The sequence below is a fragment of the Eschrichtius robustus genome, chromosome 11 (assembly GCF_028021215.1).
Source record: "Eschrichtius robustus isolate mEscRob2 chromosome 11, mEscRob2.pri, whole genome shotgun sequence".
In the NCBI taxonomy this organism is placed as follows: domain Eukaryota; kingdom Metazoa; phylum Chordata; class Mammalia; order Artiodactyla; family Eschrichtiidae; genus Eschrichtius; species Eschrichtius robustus.
In genome coordinates this window covers 68,221,020-68,242,333 of record NC_090834.1, presented here as the reverse complement: position 1 = coordinate 68,242,333, position 21,314 = coordinate 68,221,020, and the positions used below count along the sequence as shown (strand labels likewise).

Here is a 21,314-nt window from a genome sequence, read left to right as displayed (position 1 = left end):
ATGTTAGGGCAAAAGTATACAAATGACTTTTCAAAAAATAGTGAATGCCTAACACAAATACTCGGTTTTCATTCAATTTCATGATTAGCTGTAAGATAGCACATGTCTGCCTAGTAAAAAGACTACATTTATTGTTCTATACTAAGTTGACCAGTGGAGGTGATAAGCATTATAAAGTAACAGGACAAGACAATCTAAAGTCAGGTAAGCATTTTCACAGGCAAAAATAGGGTTCTTCTAACTGTAATAATTCAGAAGGGCTTCCTGTAGTCTGCATTTACCCACAGAGGTAGACAGGAAGGTCCTTGAGCAGCCTGGTGAGTACCAGAAGCACACATCCTAAAAAGTTGCCAAAAGAGGAAATTCATTCATTTATTTAATATACATTTATTGAGCACCTACTATGTACCAGGCACTAGTAACACAGATGAAGAATACATTGGTAAAGCTTAAATTCAGACTAGTCTTTAAAAATGCTTTCTACCTGGCCCCAGGGACCACTTACATCTTCTGAAGAAGTCTGCATATTAGGTAAAGGTGAGATTTCACCTTGGGGGAAAAAAAAAATGCACCAGGTTACAGTGACAAAAAAAATCTAAATTTGTGAGGTCTGATGGAATAGTGGGGAAAGGACTGGATTAGGATTAGGGAAACCTAGTTCTAGTCCTATTACTTATTAGAGCTGTGTGACCTTAAGCAAACTTTACTTCTGTGGCCCTAACTCTTCATAAGTAAAATGATAATTGGGCTACAATCATAGAATATTAAAGCCAAAAGGAACAGAGGTCATCTAGTCCTGTGCTTTTCAAAGTCCTTAGTTCAAATGTAAATACACAGAAGTCCCAATGTAAAACTGATGAAAGCAGAGTCACCTTGAAGAAGTAAAAGCAGCACCCCAGAACCTCACTCCCCCCTGCCCACCCCTGCCTTGAAGTGGTCCAGGAGGAGAACTCACAGAACACCACTTGAAAACCACTCATCTAGTGCAAACTCTCACCTTTCAGATGAGAAAACCAAGACCCAAAATAGGAGTGATGGTTGTGATGTGAATATTTGGTTTCCTAAATAGAAAGGGAGGAAGGCTAAATAAAAGTTTTTAAAACTCATTAAAAAAAAAAAAACAAACAACGCAACAAAGGAAGTTTTCTAATTCTCTCAAAGTAGCTCCTTTATGAAAGGGAGCTTTGAAATAGATTTTAAGGCAGCCAGCCCATCAGAGGCTGAAATAAACAAATACCAACTAGTCTGCAGGGCCTACAGAGAGGACCGTGGCAGAAAACCACACAGCCCTCATATATGCACAGTGGGCATTGGACCATGTAAGATCCTGGCCCCAACAATGCAAGCATTAGCACTTTCAAGAGAAACATTTGGAAAATTAGGAATGAGTACAGACAAGTGTCCAGCTCCCAGATCCCCAAGGAGGATTCACCATCTATTACTCAAAACTATTAACAGAAATGGGCATGTTAGACCTTAAAGTGAACAGTGCAACCAAAAATCACTAGTTTGAAAGTTCTTCACAGGTATCCTCTCCTTGGAGGATAGTTTGGTATCTTGAACACTGTTAATCACAGCAGATTTGAAATTAAACCAGAAAGTTAAAATGCATGTCCAGTACTCGACTACTTGGTCAGGGCTGTGATCTCTTCTGATTTCATGGCGTCAGACAGGAAGCTGAGCTCATTGCATAAGGTCTCATATCGGAACGCCATCCGGATCTGAGCAACATTTGTCTTTCGAATATCATTTCCTTCAGGTCCCTCTTTATAATAATTTTGTCCCAGAAATTTTTGCTTTTCCTGTGGACCAAGAGAAATACAAATGAAACAATATACCTTAGAATCACTTTCTATATCCACATGGCAGCTCTGACATTAACCACACCAAATCAGGCTAGTCCTCCAAAGCAGGTCCTCCATCAAGACATCTTTCCCCACAGAGCTCTTACAAAATTCCTCCTGGCCTCCCTCTCCTCGGGGTTGTCACCCTGACAACCACATTCATTCCCTTCATTCCCAACTGTGCTTTCCTTGATCAGAAAGGCAAGAACTACAAGAGCTGCTGGCAATGAAGAAGGCAAGGTGAAGGCGTGAAGACTCTAGCAAGGTGAAGGCGTGAAGACTCTAGCAAGGCTCTCCCGAGAGCTGACAAGAGCACACAGGTGTGTCTGGGGACAGCCAGTCCAAGGAATCAAGTCCCCACAAAATGAATCTTGAGCCTTAACTCTTGTCTGCATCAGCATCCAACAAGAGCAGCAAGATGCAGCCCTCTCCCTGTACCAGTGACACCACCCAGCGGAGGTACCCAGGGACCTAAGACACCATCTAGAGCAATGGTTCTCAACCCTGGCTCCATGTCAGAATCACCTAGGGAGCTATAAAAAAATTTTTTTAAATTACTGATGTCTGGGTCCCATCCCTAGAGTTTTCTATTCAATCTAGGTACTATTCATCTATTCAAGAAGTATTGAGTGCCCACTATGTGCCAGGGTCTATTCTAGGCCCCAGGGATATAATGCTGAATTTACATTCTAGAAGGCAAGACAGAAAAACACATGACTACATATGGCAATGTCATATAGTAATGTTATGATGGAGAATGAGGACAAGTGTGTGGCTATTGTAGAGTGGGTAATCAGGGAAGGCCTCTCTGAGGAGGTGACATTTAAGCAGAGGTCTGAAAAAGGTGACAGAGCAGCCATGAAAATTCAGGAGTCTCCACAGCATTCTCCCCTAGAATATGAGTTTTCAGTGTGACAGAGACCCTGCTTGTTCTGTTCATCCCCAGTCCCAGGGCCAAGAAAGTGCCTGGCACACAGCAGGCATCCGATGTACATGTGTGTTGAAAGGACAGGAGGGACGGGGTGGTGCCGTCACACGGCGTACCTGATGCGAGAGGCCGCTCTGCAGCACGCTGTTCCTGGCGATCTCACACAGGTCACACGTGCTCAGCTTCCACACTTGAGCCGCAATTGCGTATTCTTCCATAAGTGCTTCCTAGATTCCCCCAAAGTAAATGGTTAGATGGGAGACTATCCATTTCAATGCTTCACATATTTCCCAAGCTAGAAACATCAAACTGACATTGCAGATTTCACTTTTCTTTAAGGACTGGCACCTGAATAATCAAACAACATCCCCCCCACCCTTAAATTACAAACTCCGGAGATCTTTTTTGTGTGAAAGCTCAGGTTACCAAAGACAGATATATCAAAGAACACCTACAGATTTATCTGTTGACCAACACATGTTCCAAGCCCTGTGCCCATGACTGGGGATGCCAGCCTGCTCTCCTGTGCCTGTCTCCCTGTTGTGCACACTTTTAGTACCCACTCTATAGTCTTGCTTTGTATTTAACACATTTTCTTAAAATTGTCCAAAATAAAAGTTAATCTGAGTAAAGAACAGAGATGGAACATTAAATAGGAATGAGAAGTGATCAAGGATCAGTAGTGAGATAGTGTTAGCCCAGAAGCATTTGGGTTTGAGCTGTGCTTACGCTTTGTCCTCTGGGATGTGAAATGTCTGACATTTATCACAAGCCCTTCCATCACCTCTTTGCCACATCATTGCCTCTGTATTGTAGAGCAGTGGTTCTGAAAACATGGTCCCAGCATTACTGAGGGTCCCCAAGGCCTCTGGAAGGTCCTCCCTTTTCCAACTATGCATTTTGTGAGGCAAGATTTTCTTCATACACTTTGATAAAAGTAATTTATCACAGCAGATTGACTGCAGAAGCAGAGATGAGAATCCAGCTGGCCTCTATTAAACTAGACATTAAAGAGATTTTCAAAATGCCATTCTCGCCATTCTCAGTATTTTGTTATTGTAGTTTGCAGAAATATGGTTATTTCTCATAAAAGTTGCTAATTTTGTTAACATTTAATGATTTATTAGTGTTATTTTACATGAGTTAGTATTTTTCAATTTCACACAGTTAAGTATCACTAGATACAAGGCATGTCAACCACAGCTCTCTGAGGGCCTCAGTTCTTCAGAATATAAAGGGGTCCTGAGACCAGAAGCTTGGAGCTTGGAGCCTGTCCTAGAAGACCCAGGCACCTCTATTTTTACTAATCCGTGGCTGGTCTTATCAGTACCACCCAAACGTGCTGGTACACCAGTGACTGGTCCCCATGCATGGCATCGCCTTTCCCTTCCTCTTCAGTTTCCCAGAGATCCACAGTGTGCTAGTAATAATAGTGGTAACAAAAACGGTAGCTAACATCTTTAATACATGCTGTACACAGACACTATATTAGACACTGATTCATTATCTTAATGAATCCTTACAATAAGGTAGAGGTGGACATAGGGACAATTTTATCCCTATTTTACACATGAAGAGGGATAAAGTACAGAGAGGTCAAGTAAGTAGCTCTACCAACATCACAGAACTAGTGAATATCAAAGACGGAAAATGAAAGGCAAAGAAAAATCCTCAAAGATTCAAGAAGCCCAAGGGCTCCTGGAAGGAGCACTTCCCTCACCAGAAAGTCACCTCTTGTCTTCAGTGGGCCACCAATGCCACCCCGAAGGCAGAGCTGAGCCGTGTGCTCAGGTGCCGGCAGTGGGAGGACCTACAGTCCTCATCTTCCCCTAAAGTCCTCACCTTCGTGTAGTGGAACTGCATGGGGTCATCGGTGGAGAGAGAAATATGCAGTCCCTTATGCAGGAATTCCCTCAGAGGGTTTTTGGAATATTCGAGGAACAGACTGTTGTTGCTAAGAGGAGACATGGCAATGGGGATCTGAGCAAGGTAGTAGAGATACTGCAACACCGGACTCTGCAAAAGAACCACCAAACTCAGGAAACGAGCCAGCGAGGGGAGGGAGGGATGGGGGAAGCATTCACCAGGGGAAACCAGGGGTCCGGGCAGTGTCTGTGGGAGCCCCCAGTCACCCCGAGCTCCACAACGCCAGGACCCCCAGGCCCACCCTCCACGTTTACCTCACTACTGCATCAGGGCCCATCCCTCCCTGGGACTGCTCTCCTGCCCACTAAGCGCTCCCTCTTGGCTCCAGACTGGAGGCACAGCTCACTGCAGGAAGGGCACCTGCAAGGCCCCGGGCTGACCCCAAGCTACGTCCTCAGCTGCCCTCCCCCAGGAGCTGACCCCAATAGGTCAGTCCTGGAGATGCCCCACTTTTGTTGCTTTGCGCTCTGACCACAAACATTCAGGTTGAGACTGTAAACACTGCAGCTCCTCGGAGGTGGGAAGGGGCGGACTTGACCAGGCTAGAGTGGTTCTCTGATGTAGCACCCGCCCCACACAGAAACGTGAAACACGGTTCGACCTCCCCAGGACCAGGGAAGGAGAGGAGTTTGAACAAATATCCTTCCTATGGAAGTGAGTCAAAATACGGAGAAGACAATGCATAGAGTTCATGGTAGCATGATTTACACGAGCAAAAAGTTGGGTGGATTCTGTGCAACACCTGGAGCCTGGCTGAATCCAGTCACAGCCCAACCGAGTGGCGGCTGTCCTTTCAGCAGCCTTTAGAATGAGCAGCGCAGAAAAACGCTTGTGATGAAAAGTTAAGGGACTCTGTGTTCTTTATGATAATAAGCATATTAGAAATATGTTCTGGAAAAAGATGGGAATTGGAAATACTAAAAAGCTAATAATGCTGTTTCTATTAAAGTAATAGCAATAAGGATATTTTTCCATTTCTCCATTTTTTTGAAAATCTAAATTGTGATGTATTTGGCTATATTTTTTCATAATTAAATATGAAGCCAAGAGACTACAGACGGCACAGCCCAGAAAAAGGCCCGGCCTTCCTGCATCGCTGGCCAGAGCCTCCCAGGGCGCAGGCAGGAGCCCAGGTGGTCCCACTCCTCCCCAGGGCAGCCCCGGGCGGGACTGTCACTGCAGGGCAGCCATCTGTCAGGGGCCCGGTTACCTTCTTGAGGAGCAGCCCATGGGAAATGTTGTCGGCAGTCAGGAAAGCAGATACCAGGTGAGTGATGGAGCCAGCCTCCCCGCAGTGAGGCCGGAACAGGAACGTGCTCAGGCCCCGTTCCCTGCAGACATGAGGCTTGTGGTGAGAAAGAACCCCTGGTCCACCTGCCCCAGGCCCCATGGGCCTGCACTGCTAGCTCAGGGCCCACTCCAGGGGAGACAGTCCCCCATGGCAGGGTCCGCACAGCTGAGGCAGGGCACCCTGGAAACCTCTCCCCAGGTGCTGAGGCCCAGGCCCAGAGCTCCTCAGAACCAAGAGACATCATCTCCGGGAACAGAGAGGGCCTAGCCCTCCATCCTCTCCTCCCCTTCCCCAGGGCCTGGTAGCCCAGAATCATAGACCTTCAGAGCAGGAAAGCCCATGAGAAACTGGAGTCCAGCCTCTTTGTTATAAAAAGGGGGTAAACCCAGACGGCGTCAGATGTCAGAAGCCACTGAGCAGGGCAACAGCAGAGCTAGAACTAGAGCCCCTGCCTCGGAGAGCTCAGCCTGGCTGACCCCAACCCTGGCTGTCTCCTTTCAATCATGGTCCCACTCAAAACTTCCACACCCACAAACCAGCGCTGGCTGAGGCTGAGCTCTGAGGCCCCGTGGCCCAGCAGGGGTGGGAGGACGCTAGACGTGTGGGCAGGGACCGGCTCAGTGTCCTGCCTCGTGGGCCTCACCTCCGTGTGTGCGCTGTGGGGAGCCTGGGCATGAGACCACCGGATGGAAGCTCCGTGAGCGCGTGGATGCAATCTGTTTTGTTCCCTATTATGTGTCCCGTGCCCAGGACGGTGCCTTCACATGGCAGGTACTGTGATTCGCTGAATGGATAGATGCACGTGTGAACACCATTGGTGTGGAGGTTAGTGAACGTGTGTCAGCAGGTCCTGTGTCTCTATCATATCAGGGACAGACATGCACACATGTAGGTGTTGGTGAGTGTGTGTATGGACGTGTGTCCAGGCACGGGGTCTGGCTGCCTTGTATGTGTGATCGTGTCTGTTGCAGCAGGCATGCCGGCATGTGTGTGTGTAGCCCTGTGGGTACGTGCCCTGTGAGGCAGGCTCAGGAGCACCCCCTGGTTTGAGGTGTGCACAGGGGCCAGTTCACCCACCTGCGGAGGTTGTTGAGCACCATGATGTTGGCATACATGTAGTACAGGTAGTAGCTGTAGGGCGGGTTCTGCTCGCTGGTCCAGACGTCCGGGCTGGGGCTCTTGTCTGAGAACATGTGATCGCTGTGCTTGGACTCATCATCCACGCTGTCAAACCCCGTCACCTGGGCAGGAGGAGGGGTCCTGCATCAAGCCAGGCCAGACGAGCTGCCAAAGGCCTTGGTATATGTGCAGCTGAAGTGAGCCTGCTAAAGGCGTTGGAGCCCAGGCCTCTCAGGTGTGAAACCTCAGCTGGGGACTCCATGGCCTGCCTGAGCCACATTCTTCCCAGGGATAGGGAGTGGGCGCAGTGCCCCAGTCTGTCCCTCCGGGGCTTCCAGAGGTACCCCGGAAGTCAGTCTGGAGAGCGCCAAGCCCCTGTGTGGTAGCAACAGTGAAGGGAAACTCAGGCCAGGCCAGGTGAATGGTGAGGCAGCTATACTCACCTCCCATCCTTCGGCTGTGCCATCAGCATCAGTGACAACAGCTGTGAGGGGGAAGGGACCAGGCATTTCCCCTGCACCTACTGTATGTCAGGCGCTGCTTGAAGCACCTACCACACACCAGCTAACTTAATACTCAAGTGACCCTGTGAGGGAGGGCTTGGCTGACAGCAGAGCAGGGCCAGTTAAAGAGCTTTCCCACGTGAGACGAACAGCTCTGAGCCTAAATGGGCTCAGGGTCTGCACCGTTTGGGGCTGTAGGTGGAGGATGCCCTAGAGTGGCCATGATGTCCCAGGTGTGGCCAGCTGGGAAGCCTCTCAAACAGGCCAAGGCATGCGCCATCCAAGAGGGCCCCTTGGCAGGCTGAGCCATGGCTCTTGGGGACTGCCCCCCGAGCAGGGTCAGAGCAGCTCAGGAGATGCCCATCCTCCCACTGCACTTACACCTCAGCTGGGGCCCACACTACGCCTCCAGGGCCCCACCCAAGTCACAGGCTTCCCGTCACCTGCTCCCAGAGGTCAGGCCCTGACGGAGGATGTACCTGCGAGGACCCAGCTCTCAGCCAGCATGCAGGGCAGTTTTGCTCCTGTCACTCAGCCACAGCTGTGCTTTGGGAAGGGGCCCCTGAAGGACCGGCTGAGTCTGCCTGTTCCGAAATGGCAGTAGGGGCCCAGAGGAGCAAGGGACCACCAGGGTCTTGGCAGAATCTTCCCTGTCACAGTCATTATGTGTCAAAGGAAATGACAGGGTCCCACTGCAGCTCTCAGCACGGCCTGGACAGGTCTGGGTGCCGGGGCGGACCTCGAGTTCCACTCTGCTCTGCGCTCACTAGCTCCATGCTGCACCTGAACTCTGGGGGCCCAGCACGGGGGCAATGTCAGCCCCTCTCCTGGGCTCTGCTAACGCAGGGCCCCAAACTGGGCCTCCCATAGCCTCAAGCACAAAACATGTCCAAACCCCACCTCCTCCTCCCCAAGCCTGCTGTGCCCCCATAGTTGGCAGTGTCCTCTGAAAGGCACACCGTCCGCTCCCCAGCAAAGCCAGGCGCCGGGAGGCCCCCCTTGACTCTTTCCCCTTGCTCACCTTCAGGGTGTGCCCAGGCCCCATCCATTCTCCACCAGTGCCCACCACGCCGCCCAGGGGCCCTGCCCGCCGTCTGTATATGCCTCACTTTCCTTAATGTGGGGATGACCACACCCGGGCCAGGGCCCTGGGTACGAATTCCACTTCTGCCCCTTTTTAGCTCTGCTCTCTCAGTTTTCATTTCCTCATGTGTAAATCGGAGCTAGTAGCTTCACAGGACTGTTGTGAGGATTAAGTGAGATAATCCACAGTGTCTAACACACAGCAACACATAATCATGCTGCTTCCTATTAACTCCTACAAAATGAGGTAAAGTGGGGCAATCGTGAGGCTGAAGCAAGATCACGTCATGGCATGGATCACCGGAGCAGGGAGCGAATAATCAGTGTGAGCTGTGACTGCTGGTTCAAGCCCCCCGCACGTCTCCACTGCTGGAGCAGGCCCCCTGACTCTCACCTTGCCCCCTTGCCCCCCACCTCCAGCTCCTTCTGTTCCAGGCCTTTCTTCACACAACAGCCTGCATGGTGTTTGTCTAAGACATAAATTCAGTGCCGTCCCTCAGCCCCTTCAAACTTTCCTGGGCAACCCCCCAACTCCCCCAACCCCTACTACACACACACACACACACACTCACACACACTCACACACACACACTCACTCAGTCACCCCTCTCTCCCCCACCCCCAGCCCTCTGGTATCTTCCCCACCTCCCTCACTGGCGGAAACCATCCCCATAAACTCTACCAGGCACTGAACTTGCTTCTCACCGTCTGCAGCCAACTCTATTCTGGGCACCCAGGGGGCGGGACCAGCTCCTGCCCCGCTGATGCCCTTTCTGGTTAAGTCTCTCTTCCACCCTTCTCACCCTCTCCCACAACTAACCAGATAAATATATTTTGTGGGGCTTGTATAGTTAACCAAACAAGGTGGGAGGACCATTGGTTTCTAAGCAAAAGCAGGAGCCTGAAATGTCTGCATTTGTAACGACCTGAGGCTACAGCTGGGACAGAGGCCAGTCCTTCCAGCCCCACCTGGTCAGGAACTAACTCCTCAGTCTTTCTGCCTCACGGCTGCCTTCCCAGCACCCCACCCATGCCCGCAGGGCCACCCCAGAGAAGCAAGCTCATTATTCTAGAAATTCAGCTTCTTGGGCTGGCCACCTCATGCCTGGGGCACACCAGTGACAGGATCTTAGAAGGGAAGGCTGACCCAACCCCCCGGAATCCTCTCATCCCTCCCTCACTGGGCACATTGCCTGGGCGCCACCCACACTTACATATCTGAGGAAGAGGTGAAGCTCTCGGTGATCTTGAGGATTAATGGTGGCCTCAAAGAGGGGCAGGAAGATGTTCTCCAGCATCTTCCCAAAGCTTGGCAGCAGCTTCTTTGACCTAAATATGTCACTGGGGGAAAGCGGAGACCTGCTGATTAAGGTGGACCCAACAGCCCCCTTGGCCCATCAGAGACCAACCCCCCCCCCCACCCCCCGTCCCTTCCCTCAGGCAGCACAGATCCCCATTTAAACACCCAGGGTAGAGTCAGAGGTAGGGCTCCAATACAGATCCTCCCCTCCTCGCCAAGTTCTGCAACACTAGGCGTTGGTGGCACACTCAAAACCTACCCATACCCATCAGAGAGCTTTCTCCCAGAGGCCAAGCTGGGAGTGGGGCGCTGGGATTCAGGCTGATCCAACTCTCTCCCCTCAGCTCAGTTCCCCTAAACCACATGTCCCAGGCCCATCCAGGGGCCACATTGGCCAGACTGGAGAGGACAGTGGTGGTCTGAGTCATATCCAGGGAGAGGGCCAGCAGTGTAGGCCCCCATCAGGTCATTCAGACCCTGGGCCTCACCCAAAAGGATAGCCCATCCTCAAACCGCAGTGACAAGAAGATGGGCAGTAGTTCCCACCAGGCCTTTGCACATGTATGTTCTTCAAAGAACAGAGTTGAAGTGTCACAGGGAAGTCTTTGCCAACCACCCCGCCCTGTAGGAAAATCCCTGGGGCAGAGAGGCCTAGGCTGGCACTGGAACAGGCCCTATCCCTCAGTAGCACAGACTCAGCAGCTCCTATTGGACAGGTTGGTGACCCCAGAGGACACAGGTAGACAGCAGCCGCCTCACTTACTAGATCCGGGGCACCTGGATGATCCAGCGCATGTTGGGTGAGTAGACCTTGTGCTGGATGAACCAGCGGGCCAGGTTGGGCCACTCCTTAGGACTGCAGCCGTAGATGGAGAGCCGTGGCTCTGAGTACTGGTACTTGCTCTCCTCCAGCTCCTGGGCCACCTCCTGGCACCAAGAAGAGCTCAGGTCAGCCCAGAGCACCCCAGCTGCTAGATCCTGCAGCTCCCTCAGCCACCTGCTCCTGGGCTCAGAAGGCCTGATCTACATCCCCTTGCTGCCACGTCAGCACTCACTCCACCTTCCTAGGGAAGAAGGCCTTGGACCTGCACAGTCACACACATGACCAGGCCAGACAGCAGAAGCATCTCCAAATGGGGCTAACCTCTACCCAGTGCAGGCTGCAAACACACAGGGCAGCAAGCCTGGATGCCGAGAGTTGGGCCAGCGGTGGACACCCTCCTCCTCCTCTTGCCTGCAGTCAGCACAGTCCACACACAGCACAGCCTGCGCACTCGGGAGTCAGCAGCCAGGGCCACAGCACTTGGCACCCAGGCACCTGCACCTCGCCTGAGCTGGACGGTGGATGGACGGGGATTCACGAAGGGGAAGAGGACAGGAGGCCCTGCGGGGCCCCCACCCCATGAATGCAGATGCTGTCAGGAAACCGAGGAGGACTTGGAGAGGTCCAGGGCTCACTCACCTTGACCATCCGAGCAAAGTACTCTCCTCCCAGGTAGTTTTCAGTTTTCAAATACAGGTCTCGGAGCTCACTGGCCCCCACAGGGTTGTATTTGGAGTTGAACTTGTCAAAGCGGTGGAACGTCTGCCGGCCCTGGAGAGAAGAGACACCAGCCAGATCACCACGCTGTTCTACAGCCACCAGACACATGACCCCTCCAGGCCTTTACAAGGTGGCCTCTGTGAGCCACACTGAAAGATACCTTCTGTGTCAGTTCTTGCATGAAAGCTTGGAAAGTCCCAGGGCCAGGATCATGCATCCTCACTCAGCCAGCACGGGGGTCCTTTTGCGAGGCCCTCTGTAAAGGAGGATCAAGGGCCTCATGCCTCCAGGAGCAGGGCTGGCTGAGTGAGCCAAAAATACTGAACCATCAGTAATAACGTGTGTCCTGTTACTGTTTAGACTTCATAAGGCACTTTCTCCACATTGCCTCATTTGGTGTCTGGTTTAAGATTTTTTTATTGTGGTGAAATGTACATAACACAAAATTTACCTTCTTAACCATCTTTAAGTATACAGTTCAGTGGTATAAAATACAATCACGTTGCCATGCAACTATCACCACCATCCATGCCCATAACTCTTTTCATCTTGTAAAACTGAAACTCTGTACCCACTAAACAGTAGCTCCCCCAGACCCTGGTAACCACCATTCTCCTTTCTGTCTCTATGAGTTTGCCTATTCTAGATGCCTCATACAAGTGGAATCATACAGTATTTGTCCTTTTGTGTCTGGCTTCTTTGACTTATCATAGTGTTTTCAAGGTTCATCCATGGATGTAGCAGATATCAGTACTTTATTCCTTTTTAGGACTGAATAATATTCCAGTGTGTGTGTGTGCATTTTATTTATCCATTCATCTGTTGATGGACACTTGGTTTGCTTCCACCTTTTGGCCACTGTGAATAATGCTGCTGTAAGCATTAATGTGCAAGTAACAGTTTTAGTCCCTGCTTTCAATGCTTTTGGGTACATACCTAGGAGTGGAATTGCTGGAATATATGGTAATTCTATATTTAACTTTCTGAGGAACTGCCATACTGTTTTCTATAGCAGCTGCAACATCAGTTAGTATTTTAATAACTTTGTAATGTCAATAAGGCACGTGGCAGTCACCATTTTATAAGCAAGGAAATAAACGCTTAAATGAGTTGCTTAAGGGCACACAACTCCTAAGTGGAATTAGAACAGGGACCTATCTGACCAAGTCACACACTCTTTTCCCCTGTCCCAGGGCTGCTCCCAGCCCTGTTACTCTCTGAGGACAAACTACCTCTCACAGTCCCCATGAGACAGGCTGGGACCTGGGACTCTTTGCTGCAGTGCTACAGTACTTGCACCTGGACAAACGTCTCCTCAAGCAGCAAAATGCAAAGAAACTATATGGGACTAAAACTAACTGTGTGCATGCACAGTTGGGGCAAATTATGGACAAAAGATACAAAGAGACCAAAAAACCCAACTGCCACTTCTGAAGAGCCTGGAGCAAAAACAGGGTGTTGGAAGCAAAAGCAGGGTACTGAGCATGCCCCTGCACTCAACACCACCAGAGGGGTGGGCAAAACACCCAAGCCACCCCTCCCGCCCGACCCTGGGACACATCCCTACCCTTATCCCATATAAGGTACAAGCTCACCCCCCGCTCAGGGAGCGAGCAAGCAAGGGAACCTGTTTGTTCTCTCTCCCCCCTGCTGCAGCAGGGTCCCCAATAAAGCCTTGCCTAAATTTCTTGTCTAGCCTCTAGTCAATTTCTATTGATTGGAAAGGCCAAGAACCCTGTTCCGTATCACCCACGGCTAGAAGAGAAAGAGATGCCTACACAGCCAGCCTCTCTCCAAGCCCAATCCTGGCTCCTTTCCAGGGGGCTGAGTCCCCCCCACCAGGACTGCACGAGGCCCTGCGGCCGAGCTCACTCACCGCATGGACATCCAGCGAGTCCACAGTGAGGTCGTACGGGTCCATGTGCAGGCTGTCGAACACCTGCCGCAGGGTGATCTTCCGGCCCCACTTCTCAGCAACCGTCCTGTCGGGCTCCGTCTGGTACGTATGCTTGATGAAGCGCAGCAGGTGCTTCTGGTTCATGCAGGCAGCCGCGTGGATGTGCGTGTCCACCTGCAACACAGTGGCCCCCAGCATGTGAGCTGGGCCACCTCCCCCGGCAACAAGAGCCAGGACATCCAGGCTTCGGGTGTGGAGCGCAGAGCCTCAGCACCTGCACTGACACCAGATCCCCCGCCCCATTTCTCCTGTAGACTTTGGAACTGGTCTTCCTCCGTCTAGCCTTGCTGCCCAATCCCCCTCCTTACAGCATCAAGAGATCTTTTTTAAATGTAGGTCAGATCCAGCCACTATCCCTGTTAACAAATCATCAGTGCCCTCCAAGTGTTCAAGATAAAGCCCAAGCTCCTTAGCCTGGGATTCAAGGCTTACTTCAAGCCTTAAGTCTCACCTTGCCACTGCCCTGCTCTCTGCTCCAGCCAGGACACCCCACTTACAGGTGCCCGAGGTGCCATACTATTCCACACCGCGTGTCCTCAGCCTGGCATGCCTTCCCTCCTCCCCACCGATCCATCCACCTGGAAATTTCCCACGACTTCCTCCACGTGGCAGCCTGTCCTGATCCCCCAAGCACAACGGATCATTTTTTCCCTTGCCCAACCTGGGACTCTAGCACAGACACTCCCGTCACTGTTTATGTCCTCCAATCTGATCTAATAATTTTCTGTCTACTTCATCACTAGACTGGGAGCTCAGTCCTCAAGGACAGGGACCATGTCTGATGCATCTAAGCCTCCAGCGCCTACCCCAGAGCCTGGTATGATGTTGAATCAATGGATGGATGAGTGGACCAATGAACAGGTGTGGGAGGTTCCAATAGTTTCGATGATACCCGCAACCTCATAGAAACCTGAGGACCCACCTAATGCCCCACAAAATCCCACACTTGCCATTGACCTCACTGGAACCCTCAGAGCACTCCCCTCAGCCACTAGCCCTAAAGAAACAGAGCCCTGGCTAAGCTGAGGGATGGCCTGAAGTCACAGTGAACATCCTGACCCCCTTCCATGAGCCCAAGGGGCCTGAGGGAGGTTCCCCCAGGAGGGTGGCAGCAGCCTCACTGACCAGCGTGCTGCCAGCTGCCAGCCCACACTCTGCAGTCCCTGCTGCAGCCGACCGGGCACTCTGCCAGGGCTGGGGTGAGGAGGTGGCTGACCTCAGGCCAAAGAATGCTGTCCACAGCTGGCCAGGCAACTCCAAGTCATGCCAAACCAGACATCCGATCCATTGAACCTCTGTGAGCTTTTTAATCAGCCAGCCCATATCACTGACCACTCATCAGGGCCCTTCCTGCCCTTAATCCTGCCACTCCTACCAGAAAGACAGAACACTAGACATCAGAAAAAGGAAGCACCAGAAGTTAAAACGTCATCCAAAGCACAGTACACAGGCTCAGGCACAACACGGATGGGCTGGGCTCATGCGGGACACACAAGCGAAGGTCAGCCGGAGTTATCTCATCTGGACACAGCTGGGCTCAACTACCTCAGCATGACTTAGCACATTCTGGGCTTTCTTGCTGTCCTCTAGCATACCAATGACACGCTGCAGGGGGTGCAGCCTGTCCTCATGCCCAGGAGTCACTAGATGAGGGAGGAAAACAACTGGGTAATCCAGGAAGCATCTGATCGAAACTTCAAAATTACCAAGGTGATTATTTTAGGAACAAGTAAAAGAGCCTGTCATTGGAGGTCAGCATTTTCAATTCACCAGAAGATCCAAGAGCATTCCTTGCTTTCATCTAAGATCTGGGTCTAAACAAACAGTAGAGTTTCTAAACAGGGCTGGCCAATACCTGGCCCCTAAGCCAACGCTGACTATTTCCGCACCCGTGGCAAACATCAGTAATCAATTACAGCACTCTTCACTAAGCTTCGGGAGTAGCCTCAGGTAGCCGCTCCCAGTTGGTCAAGTTTGGCACAGAAGATGAAACCTATCTGCTATCCCTGCTATGACACTTAGACCGAAGTGGTTAAGGCCTAATCTTACCCAACTCCCAAGCAGCAAACACACTCAGTCCCTCATTATCAGCTCTGAGCAGAAACGAGTCATCTCAGTTACACAGTCCTGCTGGTTTGGCCTCATGGTGCCATAACCCATGATCTGATGTGATGCTGCAGGTAATTTCACAAGTACCACCCACAATGACCCACAGCCAGGCACGGTTCCTGCCTCAGAGCAGGACCCTGGCCTGCCCCCATGACACTGACAGCCACTTGGAAGTATGGAGGCCACCTCCCAGCCCATCCTGAACTTCAGAAGGTCAGCTCTCCTCCCCTAGCACAGGCTTCCAGGGTAAGATGAAGCAGCCAGCACTCAGGAGGCAGGGAGGGGCAGGCACAGCCTGACCTGGACCTGTGTTTATGGATAGCTGTGTTGCCAGAGAACAGCCCACTGTGTCACAGCACGGGGCTCAAGGCCATCTCTGTCCAGAGAGCACATAAACCCCCAGACTGACAGGGAACGCGAGGATGGGCTCTGGTATGTAACCACAGCCCCTTCGCCCCCTGCCCCCTAGGACCCTCGCCCTCATGGTGGCCAGACAGCGCAAACACCCACTGGGGCCCCGCCTTAGAAGCAGACAGTGTCGGAGCCAGTGCAGTTGGGCGCAGGCAGCAGGAAGCAGTCAGGCCCAGAGCGTGCACGTGGGCAGAGGGCAGGGCTGTGCAGGGCTGGGCAAGGAGTTTTCTTGGACACCCATCTGGGCGTTGCAGTGTTCCTTCGGGCAGGGCAGAGAGGAGCTGACCTAATGACTGAGGCACCCAGCTGTCTGAGCACCTGAGGGTCACAGGGAAGAAACAGATGGTGCTTGAAGGTGACTATGCCACGGAGGTGGTGTCTAACACACATCCTTCCACCTCCGCCTGGAAATCCTCGAGACTCTTCCACGAGCCTCAGAGCCCAGGAGCAGAAGCCTAACTTGCACTCTGAAGGCTCTTGATCGCATCCAAGTGGGATGCGGCTTAGCAGAGGTGATCTCGGGGCCTCGCTGGAGAAGGCCTTCCATGTAGTACTGCTGAGTGCTCCCAGGCAGGGGGTCAGGGAGGCCTGAGCTGGGCTCCCCAGAGGAGACACAACCTCCTCTGGCCTACCCTCCCTTATCAAAGCTGACCCCAGGGAGGGGGTGGGCACTGGGACAGAGGCCCCTGTGGCGAAGACAACCCCGCTGTGACTCAGTTCAGATGTGGCCACCCCTCCTCCAGGCATTAGCCTTACCCCACCCTTCTGTCCCAGAGCACCGCCACGTCCCCGCCCGCCTCCCTGCTGCCCCTGACAAACCCGTGGGCCCTTGCGTGATCCAGAACCTCACCCACACCTGCAGGCTCACTCCCCACAGCCCGCCACGAGCCTCTGCCCCCACCCCTGAGCTCCAGCCACACTGCACCCCTTGCAGTTGTGCCAGCACCCTCGCGCTCCCTCCCGTCTCAGGCCGCTCTCCCCCTCCTGCTGCTTGTAGCCACAGCTCCCTCTACCTGCTGTGCCATCACTTCCCCCCACTGCCCTGCCCTCTGCCTGGCAAACTCCTACTCAAAGTCAGCTCAGTCCTGGCCTCTCCCTGAAAGACACCCCGGTCACACACCTATCACACTAACAGTAACAGGCTGGGAACTGCTTGTGGACAGGAAGTGACTCTCATCAGGCATCAAAGGCCCCACGCTTGGCACTGATCCCATGCTCGCTGTATATTAGTCACACGGAATAAAATGACAAAGCGGAAGGCCGTGATCACTTAACCTGCACGTCGGCCCCGACTGCGGCCCCTGCAGGCTGCGGGCCCTGAGCTCCCCACTCTGGGGGAAGGCCAGAGAGGGGAGCACGTCGGATGCTCTTCCTTCAATACGCCCCATCCAGAAGGAAGCAGAGCCACAAACTCCCAAGTCCAAAGAGGTCTTAATAGCTTTTTTCAATCCATGATAAATTTAATACATTCTCTACTGTAAAAGTAGGCTGGTCTCCACTCTTATAACCAATTAATAGGCCATGCCCTATTTCTCAAGGAGGAGGGCACGTTCCAACAGATACACAACATGGACAAAGGTTTCCACCATGTCATACCAAGTACCGTCTGAGGTGTGGCCTGCCGCACGGAAGGCAACTGGCCAGTCTTCCCTCTGTACATAGGAGGGCTACACGGGAGGCCGAGCCCGGACGGGCTAGGGCACCGGCTCTGAACACTGGCCCGCTAACGCACCTTTCTCACGTTATAGAAGTCCCGGTGAGGGTTGCTCTTCAACTCTTTGAACTCGGCCATTTCATTTAGCATCTCGTGAAGGCTGAACTTGGATTCCAGAAAGTTCAGTCGCCGGTGACAATACGTTTTCCTGCAGATTGGGAAGGGGGAGAAACCACAGTTGAGGAGAAGGCACAGCAAGCTCTCCAGTTTGGAGACCTCCAGTGTCTGCGGGCACCGACCCCCGGGGGGAAAGTCAGGACGGAGCAGGGAGGGATAGGGAGGGGCCCGCTTTCTGCAGACCCAGCTGAAGTGTGGAACCACAGCCATGTGAGTCGATGGGGGCAGTAGAGAGCTGACTCTGCAACCTCACACGGGTTCCTTAACGTCTAGCCTTACGGGCTTAGGCAATTCATCCCAAGCTGCTGTCTCTCATGAACAGATATGGAGGCAGCAATGCCCAAGACTGAAGTGAGGGTTAAACTGGCTTATGTGTATGAAGGGTCCAACTCAGCAGAGTGGACACTCAAGGAAAATCTCCCTCCTTCAGCCCTTCCGTCTTTCCTTCTTCCCATCTATCCTCAGCCACCTTTCACTCCTTGAAAAGAGTTTCACCTCTGCCCAAAAGATTGATAATACAGTCAAACCCTAAGGCGTGACCTGCCCACCTTGGCTGCAGAGAACCACCCTGTGACCAAATGACATCCCCCAAACCCTGAGACCTGAAGACTTCTCAGCTCTGAGGCTTCAGGATGAGGGAAGGATGCTCTGCATCGTGGGCAGACTAGAAATGTAGGGGTGTCGTTACCAGGACAGAAATCTCTGCAAGGACTGATGTCCCCACCGGCTGGCAAAGGCCACTGCGGGTGGGAGCACTCACTATTCTCAGCCAACTGCCAGGTGCCTGTGTCCACAGCCACGCGGAACCTTCAACCACAAGCCAGGCCACCCTGCTTCCCTGTGGCCCCCAAACACACACAGCTCCTTTGGCACCCAGTCACTGAGAGGTTCATAAAGAGCAACTGCCAGCCCCGCACCAGCACCATCATCTGTCAGCTGGGATGAGCCCCAGAGCCAAGCACGGGAGAGTCTGGGTCAGATGGCATTCCCAAGGCCACCTCACCCAGTCCCTTCCCCAGCGGGACTCGGCCTAGCAGCCTCCCGGACAGGACAGCCACTGCTCACACACATGGGGAGCAGTCCCATCCCCAAGGCTTCCCCTCGAAGCTCCTGCTCACATTCGCTGAGGCAAGCTCCCGGAAACTACCCTTTCCCCTCCCAGCTCTTACGTCTGCCCTCAGAGATCACCGAGGACCAAGACCCACTCTGTCCATCCCTTCGGGGCCCACCCTCCCGCCTTGGACACTGGCATCACCCCATTCCCAGCGAACCCCAAAAGGCAGGGCAAGAGATAAGTCCCTCAGCTGTGACCAGCTTCCTCACTCTCCCCCGGACCCCCAGTCCTGGCTGGGTATTCACAGCACAGCCGCTCTCAGAGGCGCTCAGGGCCCGGGCAGGCTGAGCCTCCGCTGCCGATTCGCTTAAGTGCTCACCAAGAAGCGAGGGCCCAAATTCAGGAAGACAGCTCCCTGCCAGGTTAGCTCGAGCCAAGCCTACAAGCATCACGGGGGTCGTGGCTCTAAGTTCCCAGGCTCCCTGCACCCTCCCCTCCAGAAACACAGAAAAACCAACACAGGAAGCAACAGTCTTCATCACTCCCCCATCTACAGTGACGCCCTAGGCTGGTAACTCTCTGCAAGGCTGCCGTCCCGCCTGTGGGGAGGAGTGACCGCCATTTTAAGGCGCACAGGTGGCCACCGGCAAGCAGATGCCCCACACCTGCGCGTGCAGAAGGGACAGGTAGTAGCAACTTTAAGAGTATGCCAGGGGCTTCCCTGGTGGCACAGTGGTTGAGAATTTGCCTGCCAATGCAGGGGACACGGGTTCGAGCCCTGGTCAGGGAGGATCCCACGTGCCGCGGAGCAACTGGGTCCGTGAGCCACAATTACTGAGCCTGCGCGTCTGGAGCCTGTGCTCTGCAACAAGAGAGGCCGCAATAGTGAGAGGCTCGCGCACCGCGATGAAGAGTGGCCCCCGCTCGCCGCAACTGGAGAAAGCCCTCGCACAGAAACGAAGACCCAACACACCCAAAAATAAATTAATTAATTAATTTAAAAAAAAAAAAAAAAAAGAATATGCCAGCCTGTGAAGGAAGATTGTAGCAGAAACCCACAAAGCACTGGGGAAAGGGGAAACCACTGTCTTTCTGGGGTGGTTTAGCTGAGGGGAAGCCCAGAGCAAGAGGCCTCTCCCGGTCCCTTCCTACAGGAGAGCACCCCTGCAAAGAGAGGCAGACTCGGGGGGCTTACGTGGGGCCATGGGTGATGAGAGCCAGGATGTGGCTCATGTCCACCGTGTAGGTCTCCAGGTCCGGGTAGGGCAGGCTGTGGGGCTCCCGGCGCTCCAGCATCTTCGTGTTGTCGTACACGTAGAGGACGCCCCCCTGCATGCGGACCAGGAAGCCCAGGTTGCGGGGAGCGTCATCCAGGCAGTAAGGGTCCTCCTGGGGCAGCGGGGGAGGGTGGAAGTCTGCAAAACAGGACTGAGTGACGGCCAAGTGCCCTTCACGTCAGGGGCTCACAGGGGCCCAAAAGTCACGTTCCCACCGAGGCCCGCCCTGGTTGTCTGATCTAAAACCTAACCACTCCCGTCGCCCCCGACATCTCAGATCCCCCCCCCCCACTTTCCTGCTTTATTTTGTCTCCTCCGCACTTGCCACTATGTAAAATAATTTCTCTTCTTTATCTTGGGTATGGGTAGCATATGTTCATTTTGTTCACTGCTGTATCCCCATTCCCTAGAACGGGCCCTGACACACGGCTGGTCCTTTACTGTTTTAACTGAAATGAGCTTCAGTCTCCTGGGTACTTCAGGGACACGAGGCATATGAAAAAGGGCAGCTGTGTCTTCTCCTAATAAGAGGACAGAACCTGGCACTGCCCGGTGGAAATAACTGTCCCTGCCCTTCCACATCTTCCTGAGCCCGGGGAGGCTACGGGGCTAGATGGAGAAGCCATCCCCTCCGCAAATAAGCACAGAATAGGGAACGCGTCTCCCCCAGAGACAGAGCTGTCTGTCCCCACGGCTGTGGGCTGTTAGCCCACAGGAGCCAGAAAATGCCTCTTGGCTATTTCCCAGCTACAACTTGGAGCAAACGACTTTATCTCCTGACCCTGACTGCTCACCTGAGGATGACACCCTGCCTTAATGGGCTGTTGTGAGGGCTGCGGTAGCAGGTAGAGGAAAATGCTTTGTAAACAGTAATACATCGTAGGGTATTATTCTCATTACTCTCATAGTGGGTTTTCCTGGCTCTCGATAAGCTCTGTTCTGGCCAAGGAACAGGTTATGCTGAGCAGCAGTAGAACTGGGGCTTCAGCTCTGCGCGTCAGCCAACCCCGCACAGCGTCCAGCCACCTGGCCGCCACCCCAGGCAGGAGGAGACCCTGGAAGCTTCATCCATGGAAGGAACGAAGGCGGAGTAGCTGCCTGGGCGTCCCCCATCAGGGCCCGGAACAGACTGCCCTAG

The 21,314-nt window shown here is 53.0% G+C and overlaps 1 protein-coding gene across 6 annotated transcripts in view; it reads right to left on the bottom strand.

Moving 5' to 3' along the window:
* AMPD3 (adenosine monophosphate deaminase 3) overlaps positions 1 to 21,314 on the bottom strand; it is a 42,057-nt gene continuing 20,743 nt past the window's right edge. For all 6 annotated transcript variants that reach the window (XM_068556636.1, XM_068556635.1, XM_068556639.1 and 3 more), the window contains exons 5-15: positions 20,095 to 20,314; positions 17,747 to 17,876; positions 13,414 to 13,608; positions 11,457 to 11,588; positions 10,758 to 10,921; positions 9,909 to 10,035; positions 7,067 to 7,230; positions 5,909 to 6,029; positions 4,615 to 4,788; positions 2,889 to 2,999; positions 1 to 1,802 (exon numbers count right to left, since the gene is read on the bottom strand). In XM_068556636.1, coding sequence (XP_068412737.1) covers positions 1,626 to 1,802; positions 2,889 to 2,999; positions 4,615 to 4,788; positions 5,909 to 6,029; positions 7,067 to 7,230; positions 9,909 to 10,035; positions 10,758 to 10,921; positions 11,457 to 11,588; positions 13,414 to 13,608; positions 17,747 to 17,876; positions 20,095 to 20,314 — 1,715 coding nt within the window. In that variant the 3' untranslated portion in view covers positions 1 to 1,625. The remainder of the gene's footprint in view (positions 1,803 to 2,888; positions 3,000 to 4,614; positions 4,789 to 5,908; positions 6,030 to 7,066; positions 7,231 to 9,908; positions 10,036 to 10,757; positions 10,922 to 11,456; positions 11,589 to 13,413; positions 13,609 to 17,746; positions 17,877 to 20,094; positions 20,315 to 21,314) is intronic.